Here is a 10,249-nt window from a genome sequence, read left to right on the forward strand (position 1 = left end):
GTTTGCCACCATTCAAAAACACCTTATTTAGATGTTTTAAACTGTTTTAGCACAAATTTATACATATATATACACCTAAATATATATAAATATATATAAAAAGACATGATTTGACTATGATTTGACAATAAATAGTAATTTTTATTTTTCAAAATACAATATTAAACATACAATACTTATTTTAAATTATATTCAAAAACAAATCCAAACATACATACTATCTATAACACACACTTATTCTTTGTTTTTCTCTCTCTATCTCCATAAAATACAACAAAATACTTAGAAAACAAATCCAAACATTATGAAAATATTTTCTAGTTTTCTTATATAATTTGTTGTTTTATTATTCGTATAAACTAGACATAACATAACGTAATCTAACAGAATATCAGTAATTTGAATGGATTTATGAAAAAGCACCACATAAATTATTAAAGGGCTATTAATAATTTGTTATCTATCAATTCTAGAATTTTAATTCCACCATCCATAATCCCGTCATTCGAGCCAAACGTGGCCTCTAAGAACAAAAGTCTGTAGTTTCAATCGTTTAAGAGGTGCTAATTGTAATTTGGTAAAAGGTGAAGGGGCCGATAGCAAAAGGCGGAGTAAAATACTACCTTTGGTCGCCTTCCCTTTCTTTCTCTTTTTTCATCATATATTTGTTAATAATCCTTCAATTAGAGGCCTGTTTTCTGACAATCCCTGTTGGACCCTCTTCGTCTTCATTTTCTCCCGTCAGAAGCTCCCAAAAATTTCCAGATATTGACAAGGTATCTAACATCATCTCTATTTTGTAGCTTGTCACGGATTTCGAGGCAAGAACCAATGGAAATTTGGGAACCTCTGAGTATGATATGGAAACGTTTCTTTTTATTTTAATTGGTTGAATCCGTGTGGAATGAATATGTTTCTTGTCAATGTGTGGAAATGTAGAATTTTGTTGGATCTTACTGTTAACGTAACTTTATGTTGTTGGGAACTTCTCGGAGTGTTTGGATTTTCTTGGTAGGTTTGTCACTTTTAAGAATTGAGATACTGGAAAGTGAGATTAATACATGATAATTCTGATTTTTTGACTAACTTTTTTACGTCCGTTGATTAGCAGAATTGGTAAATTGATTTGGGTTTTAGATAAGCTTCCAAGATATTGTTCTATTTTTTATTGGGCCTGCAATGTGTACGTTTTTCATGTGCTTTTTGATCTTATAAAGTCATTTAAAATTTGAAGGCGCAGCTAAAATTGCTTGGGCAAAATATCATATCTAGTTGTCAAGCTAGTGTAAATCTCTTTCTTCTGGTTGCATCAGCATATTGGCAGAAAAGTTTTCCTGCTTTTCTTCCTTGCGTTCACAGAGCCGGGGCAAGTCCTCCTGTCTCATTTACTAATGGCGTACAAAAAATTTCCTTTTCGTTTTCAAGGAGGAAAAGGCATTTTTTTCATCTAAAATTTTGTCGTATATATCTGTGACCAAGCATGAAAAACTTGTCTATATTTCTACCAACCCATACATGGTGTTTAACATTTGGCATCCGAGTTTCTTGTGATGCAGATCTAAGTATTCAAAAACCACATTTAAATTTGAATTGGCTCTTTGAGATATTCCATGTTGCATGGTCACTCGGAGAGACATTGATTTGGTGACATGCAGTAAACTTTTATAACATGGTCTGCAGCTGTACTGCTGGACCGGACCAATAATGATATTATGCTCGTATCACCTCATCTCTTGAATTCACCGTGACCTTGAAATGAAAAGACGATTCTCTTTTTGTGCACGTGGGGATCCATGCAGAGAAACATTTTCTTGATGTCCTTGGTTAGACTTTCTTAACATGAGACAGCTTTACTCTTGAGCAGGACCAATCATGAATTTGGCTCGTCCCATGTTCATCTTGACCTTGAAGTGAAAAGCAGATAGTAGTTTGTGCCTTGGAGCAAGCTCTTTTATGTCTTTTCTTTGACTGGGAAACACTTTCTATTCAAGTATCTGGTCTGTCATAATTATATGCAGCATGGTCCTGTTGTAGTCTTACGTGGAAATCTGCTTCATTTCAATGTTAAGCCACTTCTCATGTATTAACATGTTATAAGCTATGAAGTTTGCCAATGGCTAGACATAGTTCTATGAATTGTGTGAAACCTTATTCACCTTGCTACATTAGAGCCACAAAAGAATTATACTCAATTTTTGTTCTTTTTCTCTAAACAAGGTTGTTGCTTTGGATTGAAAACTTCTTATCATTTCATTGAATGTGATGATTAACCTTTCATTGATCTTTGTGGTTTGTCATTTCTTACACATTTACCTGGAAGGTAATGGCAGCTGAGGAAGATATTGATTTTCCAGCTTTGAAATCACAGTTAAACCAAACACAGACTAACTGGAATCAGGAGATGGAGAGGAGCCAGTCCCAAGTGGATGCCTTGCAACAGAAGCTTACGGAGGTAAAGGCTTGCATACAAGGGTCAGAGGCAGATGCAAAGAAGGAACTAAATGTTCTCTGGCGTAGAGTCAAAACTTCTGCGACATTATTGACATACTTAAAATCCAAAGCCAGAATCATGGCAGTTCCTCATTTGGCTCATACGTCTTGTGGTATCAAACAATTGGATGGTGTGGGCCTTGTCGATAAAAATGGTATACCATTGTCTGGATGGTCTAGGAATGTAGACATTTCTTCCTTTGACAGTGCTGATGAGGAAACATGGACAGCACTTAGTAGTGAGGAAGGTTCTCTTGATGAACAAGATGGAATCTATACTAGCGAATTACTCAAAAGTGTACAAATGGTTACAGATGTAATGGAAAGTCTTGTAAAGAGAGTTATCATGGCAGAATCTGAAACGGCTATTGAGAAGCAGAAGGTGACGGTAGGGCAGGAAGAAATTAAAAAGAAGGCAGTTCAAATTGAGAGCATGTCTATAAAACTAGAAGAGATGGAACAGTTTGCTATGGGTACAAATAGTATTTTGAATGAGATGAGACAGAGAGTTGAAGATTTGGTCGAAGAAACCTCTAGACAGAGGCAAAGAGCTGCCGAGAATGAGCAGGAGCTTTGCCGTGTTAAGCAAGACTTTGAATCCCTGAAATCTTATGTCAGCACTCTGATTAGTGTAAGGGAAACACTTCTTTCATCAGAAAAGCAATTTCAGACAATTGAAAAGCACTTTGAACGGTCAGTATCTCTAACTTCCATAATTTCTTTTAGTTTTTGGAATAGTTGGTGATTTTTTTTTTTTATTAGTGCTTGCCTTTTATTCATTGATCACGGCGATTACTAACTATTCAACTTTTCCCATTTATATTGCACTGCCTTCAGTTCTTTTTTTCGTATTGCTTTCATATTTGTGCTTGTAGTATTTTATTTTACTTTTCATTTGCTTCCCCATCCATTAGTAGAAGAATAGACATACATTTAGTACTCACTTATGCTGAAAGATGAGCCTAAGATGGAACCCTGCTGAGTACTTTGCAATGCAGTCAACCCTAGAAATGTTTCAAGTTAAGTCTTTGTGTTCACAAGAAAGAGTGATTGTTTCTTTATTCTAATTACAAGAATCACATTAAGAATGATTCTTTTGAATAACCCAGTTCCACTTTCCTAACTTCTTGTTGTTGACAGCTTCTGTATAGCAACCTTCCATATCCCAATGGCAACATCTTCCACCAAAAGATCTTCTGCTTTCTTCTTTATATATCACCTTATATATACATGATGGCAGATACTACAAGGAAGAACTTGGGAGAAGGAAAATTACAATTATGTATTCAGTACCTTATGACAACCGGAGCAACTTGTCTCGAAACATGTAGCTTTTCATTGACCACTTATATCCATCTTGCTTGATGACAAGGCACCTTCTGAATACTATGGATATAACATGGAGGTCAGGCTTTTTCCCTCCACTTATGAACTTTCTAAAGCCTAAATAAAGAAGTATTGGTCATTGCCAAACCCTCACTTAGGTAAAAACCACTTTACTTCAAAAAAGGGAGGTGCCACTGTTAACCACCATAGCTGCTGAATTATGGAGTCTTGAGTTCTTCTTGTCACCTATTGCCTTAAGTTGTCCATTGTGCAACTGAGATAGACTTTATGTTTAGATTGGAAACTATTCTCTTAGTACTGTTGCATTGTTTACACTTGCAACTTCATACTTTACCATATAAGTGATGGACATATGCTTCAAACACTTGCTTCCTTTGGTAACACATGTGAAATGGTTTAAAACCATCATGATTCACATGAGAGAAGGTAGTTAATTTTGGCTCGTAAGTATATGTGAAATATATTGATGCTGCATGAATCATGTTGAAACACTATTGGTGGGACAATAAAAAGGACACCAAATTGAGGTAATCGATTGAAAGACCATCTTTCCAACACATCTGCATGTCTTAGGATGTGGATCTAGTGGTACCTTGAGATGCTCAACATTAAAGACATTGACATAATTGTCACAGAGAATGATATCCACATGAACAGTTAACTTCTTCACTGGACCTCTAAAAACAAAGCTTTCATGAGGAACAGTACCACTGTTTGATGCCTTCTTAGAATGAAGAAGAGATGCATCTGCCTCATGCTTAAATGCTTTGTGGAATAGGATAGAAGGTTCTTAAATTGTTGTTGATTTCCCACCAGTTACACTCATAGTTATTAAAGGCACAAAAAAGCGCTCGCCATGGCGCAAGGCGTACGAGTTGCAAGCCCAGTGCCATCTTCAGAAAATAATTATATACTTTTAATAAAGCATTGGTAAAATATCACTAACAACCCTGTATCAATACAAAATATATATGTCAATTCTCATTCAAGTAAAAGTTACATTGATTTGACACCATTAGTAATAAAAAGATTACAATATCATGAACTAATCCGAACACCTTCAACTTTCAATTTTACATGAAAATCCATACAAAAACAAAAGCACTTATTCCACTTGGAACCGAAAATTTATACCAAAGACATCTTTAATGTAATTTATTGAGTCTTTTGTTAACAGCCTCAAGGTCCCTACCTGCTCTTTCCAGGAAGAGATATCGTATTTAAGTCTAACTCAGGGCAACTTTAACTTACGTGTCCCCTATGATTAAAGAGGATCCATGTCTATGTTGTACCTGGAATAAGTTTAATTTGTGTATGATGCTGAACGTCAATGTTATTGTTTATTGTGAATGAATTGCATGAAGTGCTGGAAAATTTTACTTTCCTATTGGGATATCTCCATTGTTGTATGTGGCGCTTTTGTTGATACCGCATTTTCTTCTCCTTTTGCACTTTTACACATCTTATACATATTTAATCAATCATGTATTTTCATGAATAGTAGGAAGCCTCTGTCACGTATTGAATTATAAAGCTTAAAGGTATTGAATTATAAAGCAGGATGACAAAATCTTTCTCAGTATCAAGGAAATAAATTAACAAAATCTCAAAGTTGATTTATGCTATTTGTAACATTATATAGTATGTATTTTATGACTAGATGGAAGCCTAGGCTTAGGTATGAATATTGCACAGTAGGATTACAAAATCTTTCTCAGTACCAAGACTCAATGAATCAACCAAATCTCAAAGTTAACTTATTCTATTAGCAACATTATTTTCTACCTCTGATGTGATTTGATCAAAGCTGTACCTGACTCGAAGGTGGTTGTCCCAGTTTTGTTATCAATCTACCAAAGGATTAGCATATACTCTTTTAGTTAATTTGCAATTGAATGTACTAGTTACTATAAATTTGTTTCAATTTGAATGTTCTCATATGATTCGGCACAACAGTTTTGGTTTGCATTTTCCATCATATATATCTTGCTTTTTAATTTTTGATAAGTGAGGTTCACCTTTGTGTTTTCTCCATGTGCTTGTGTGTCTCACTATGTCCCCACTCCTTGCTTGTGTCCTAGCTATTGATATATTTGCTTAATTCAACTAAGAAGTTGGCGGAAAAAATGTGATGATCAGGATAGTACTTAGTCCAATAAAATTGAGAATGCAGAAATCCTATTCTATAACCTGAAATGAATACGCCAATTGTTGTATGTCATGTAAAGTATAAGTTATCTAATCTCTGGCAACTCAAGAAAGCAATATCTGTACATACTTTACTGGAATCTGATACTATATAACTAAGACAATAGAGGGATCAAGAGTAAGAAACATAATGGGTTATTTTTGGACAAGCACTTGGAGATGGATTAATCCTTAGAAGAAATGATCCATGTTAATTGTTGGGAGACCATGAACACTTTTAGATTACTATAGCAGTTGCAGAATCCTTCCAACAGTCTAGGTGGATGATTTTATTTAGTTGGTATAACAAATCGATTGAAATTGTTTTAAGTAGTATTTGTATTTACTTTGGATTAAGGAAAAGATTCCTTGCACGACTAGGAAAGCTGGGGCCTGAGAGTATATTTAAACTTACTGCTTTGATTTTTAGGGGACATTTCATATAAAAAAAACTATAAAAGCATTCAAGTCTTTTGGGGTTCTGTAATGAAACTATATGTTTGATTCCTTTAGGGGATATTTAATATTTATATTGCACGTTATTGAGAATAGTAGATTTTATAAGATTCTTCTGTCTTCTGAAGTCTTTAGCTAATCATTAGATTATTTTAATCCGCCGCCATTTTAGGATTCCATTCTTTATTCCCTCCAGGTCCACATCAAAGGAACATGTCGGAAATTGTTATCAATTTGATTCTAGGCCACTAGACCTTAATGTTGGATTTGAATCAACAATGAGATGTGCTGATATTTAGGGTAATGTAGTCTTTAATATTAGAAAGCAAGGCCAATAACCTTTAGAAACTAGCCGCTGCCTGTAGATGACAGCTCTTTTGCTTTATGTGACTTCATGAGGCGCAGATGCAGTTTATTGGACACTCTTCTATGTGATGATATACATAAATAAGTATCTATTGACTAGATTTCTTTTACATAGAACATAAGCTTATGTTTTTGAGATGGAAGCATGTTTCTTCCTAGTATAAGATCCTCTATTTTTCATCCAGTTAGTAAGAATGTGATGTATGAATGAAAATATCAAAAGATCATTGTAGTAAAATACTGAGTTATCAAAGCTGGAGATTTGGTGTTTAAACTTCAGTTCAATCACCAAACAAGCGTCTGGATTTTGGATCTTAGGCCAGCATCTGGAACACACAAATAAGCAAATACGAACAGGTCAAAGTGATTTTGATCTACCCTTGGTTCAAGACTTGGAAATTTTAGTTTTTTCTTTTTAGTAAAGAGAATTTGGTTTATTTGCTATCTGCTTAGGATTCCTCACATTAATTTAGTTCCCGTATTTTTTGCTTTGTGTAAATCCGGTCTCAACTACGTAGAACACCTCCAGTTGCTGATTGCATTGAATTATTGATTTTATTTCTCTAATTTGATGGCTTAATTATAGTTTGGCTTTATTTTAATTTCGCACAGTTTTTGTTGAAGCGCTTTGTCCCATATCAGAATATCTGTATGGTTTCCCACTATGGTGACGCAAAATATCATCTTAAGAATCTAGATTTATCTGCATGCTTTAGATGCAATACTGGTTTTATATCATGAAAATAACAGCTATAAAATAATGTAAATAAAGACAACAAAAATATTGTTCCATATAAAAGAGGAGGCACTCCAAGGCGTGCCTTAGCTTATAGAAACTTCAGAAGTTTTTCTTGAACATCTCCCCACTTATTGTAAAGAAAAGAAAAGAAAAGACTGAAAAGTGAAAATAGGTTTTTAAAATGCAGTAGGAATTTATGTTTAAGAAATATTCTTTTCCTAACCAAGGCAAATGAAGGTCTCTTCGGATTAATGTTCAACAAGCTTGTCAATGTAAAAGCATGGATTTAATTTATATAAATGAACCACAATGTATAATTAAGGAAGAGATAACTCAAAAAATCATGAATTTTGCATGAGATTCCCATTATAAATTTTATAACTAACGTGGGAGATGAAGAGAATGGGTGTTCGTGCTGCAAGGTTGTTGTTAGTAAGCTTGGGACAGGCAGAATGCCTTGTCATTTTGTTCACCACATGGAGAAGAACTATATTCCCTGGCATTATCTGTATTCTCTCTAGCTGGTACTTTGGTTGACTTCTTTCATGCTGATTTTGAACTAATGCAGATGGATATTATGTGATTCGAACCATATCAGGGCTAAAAGCCTTTCATATTTTAACTATTGCAGAAATCTTCATCGTTTTATGAAATAAGCTAGACAGAGAAAACTGTTTAGACCCCTATTCATGATTTTCACAGAATCTGAGTTAACCATGCACATTTATGTTGTAGGTTTATAAGCTTATGGGAACTTTCATATGGAAAATTTAGTTGTGCTCTCAACCAGCTTGTTTATTACCTTCACATGCACATTTGGTCCTATAAAGGAAATCGGTCTTTGGGTTTATGGACTACCATAACATTCAATCTGAAAAGTTCCATAGACAACTGCTCTACTGCTCGTACATCCACCTGTTTCCCGCTTCTCTTCCCTGTACCATGCTCTCTAATTTAGATTACCGATTCCCAAAGTGTGTACTTTGTCTTCACGTGACTGAGATCAAAATATTTTGTGGATATAATTACTATACATTTACTCGCTCATTTGTTGTCTTTCCAAGTGGTTCTGAAACCTTTGCAGGTAGTGAATGAAGAGTTAAGTTTTAAAACATTCATATGATTATCATGGAGCAAGGATATTGAATAACATGCATAATACTTAAAAATGTGATTAACAGGGATTAGGAATAGGTTATGGAGTCTGACAGACGTTCTCCGGTGCATTCTTAGAAGCCAACTGCTAACACTTACCCTATTTGGCCTTGGTGATGAATTCTTTGATTGCATAATTATTACCAAAAGGAAGATAAGAGGATGCTATGTATACCTTTAATGCTTGATTATACATGTTTGGTTAGTTAGCTTAATTATTTGTAAAGCACTTAGTGCTTGCGATGTTATAATCAACTTGCCTCTAATTCAAGATAAGATCAGTTTTTATGGTCCCCGTCTCGTGGTTCTGCCTTTAGGTGGTAGTCACATATCGTAAAGTGGAGAATGTGTTACTTAGGTGCAGTACATAAATGATATTTGCAGCATTCTGTGAATTAGCATATCTTGATATTCTAATGTCAGATTGTGAAGGTACTTATAGTTTGTAGGATTGTTTTATTGTTGAGGTATTCGGGATAATTGCAACACTTATCACCTATAAACTAAATGCTGTCCTTAAATATAACAATCAAGGTTTAGACCCTTAAGGGCTAATTAAATATTTTTTTCCTGGTCCTTGTCTTTCTATTTTCTTCACCTTAAATTCTGATAAATCAATTGGCCACTGCAATAAGCAGTCTGTCCCTTGAGAATTTTCTGTTCTTGTTTGTTTAGAAGTACTGTTGACTGTGTCTGGATAGAATACAAGTTTCCTGTCTAGGAAATTTACTTTATGCTGTTGTCTTGGAAACAACCAGGCTCGTAGCAAAAACATCACAGTTGGAAAACGAGAAGATGCAAAAGGAGGCTGAGGTCCAGAAACTCATGGAAGAGAATGTGAGGCTGAGTGCTCTACTGGACAAGAAAGAAGCCCAACTTGTGGCGATGAACGAGCAGTGTAAGGTTATGGCACTGAATGCTTCCAGTATTTAGTTTAGCATTCTTAACTCCCCCTGAGAGAGCTGCCTTTCTGACGCGACTGTGTCAGATGAATTCGGATTGCCTCTTTATTTTCAAACAAGAATGTTTGCTATTTCGTTGTACTTCCTCATTGAGAAGTGTTCAGTTTGATAGGACTCAAAGCTTGTACTGTTAGGACTGTTTTCCAATTTGTTCAGTGCAATGTGTGATTGTCATAATATTGTCTCAATACATTGAAGTGACCGTTGGCTTGTCGTTTCTTTTGCTTGCTTACATCTTTTACAGAAGTTTTCTGTTTTCTTGCCCTTCATTATCGTAAACGCAAAGGAGATGTTCTTTCCGAAAAGTAATAATATCATTCCTGGCAAATGATGTCTCTGATGTCCTGCTCCTTGTATCTGCGGAAATGTACATTATCATAAGTTAACTTTTGCATGATTGTTTTATACAGTTCAATTCTGGCTGAAAAAGTTCAATGTCGTATGCTGAATCTCAACTGTATTAGAAGCCATAATATCATAGAAAATATAACAAAATTAAGGTGTAAGCAAAATCCTGATAACTTACTCATTTGATATGTTTAATATG

General features: G+C 34.8%; 1 protein-coding gene across 6 annotated transcripts; it reads left to right on the forward strand.

Moving 5' to 3' along the window:
* On the forward strand, window positions 620–9,948 carry LOC105178143. Of its 6 annotated transcripts, none has more exons than XM_011101526.2 (3): window positions 620–776; window positions 2,369–3,183; window positions 9,499–9,948. In XM_011101526.2, exons 2-3 carry the CDS (start codon window positions 2,402–2,404, stop codon window positions 9,671–9,673), a joined length of 957 nt encoding a protein of 318 aa, XP_011099828.1. In that variant the 5' UTR covers window positions 620–776; window positions 2,369–2,401; the 3' UTR covers window positions 9,674–9,948. The 6 variants fall into 6 exon arrangements, with proteins under 6 accessions (XP_011099828.1, XP_011099827.1, XP_011099823.1 ...); XM_011101525.2 differs by having other exon boundaries at window positions 621–776; window positions 2,331–3,183; XM_011101521.2 differs by having other exon boundaries at window positions 623–853; window positions 2,331–3,183.

The sequence above is a fragment of the Sesamum indicum genome, linkage group LG15 (genome assembly GCF_000512975.1).
Source record: "Sesamum indicum cultivar Zhongzhi No. 13 linkage group LG15, S_indicum_v1.0, whole genome shotgun sequence".
NCBI lineage: Eukaryota > Viridiplantae > Streptophyta > Magnoliopsida > Lamiales > Pedaliaceae > Sesamum > Sesamum indicum.

Coding starts and splice junctions, on each gene's coding strand:
- LOC105178143 (XM_011101521.2), top strand. CDS start 832: ATGGAAATTTGGGAACCTCTGA. Junction 854..2,330: donor GGAAATTTGGGAACCTCTGA/GTATGATATGGA, acceptor AGGTAATGGCAG/CTGAGGAAGATATTGATTTT. Junction 3,184..9,498: donor ATTGAAAAGCACTTTGAACG/GTCAGTATCTCT, acceptor GGAAACAACCAG/GCTCGTAGCAAAAACATCAC.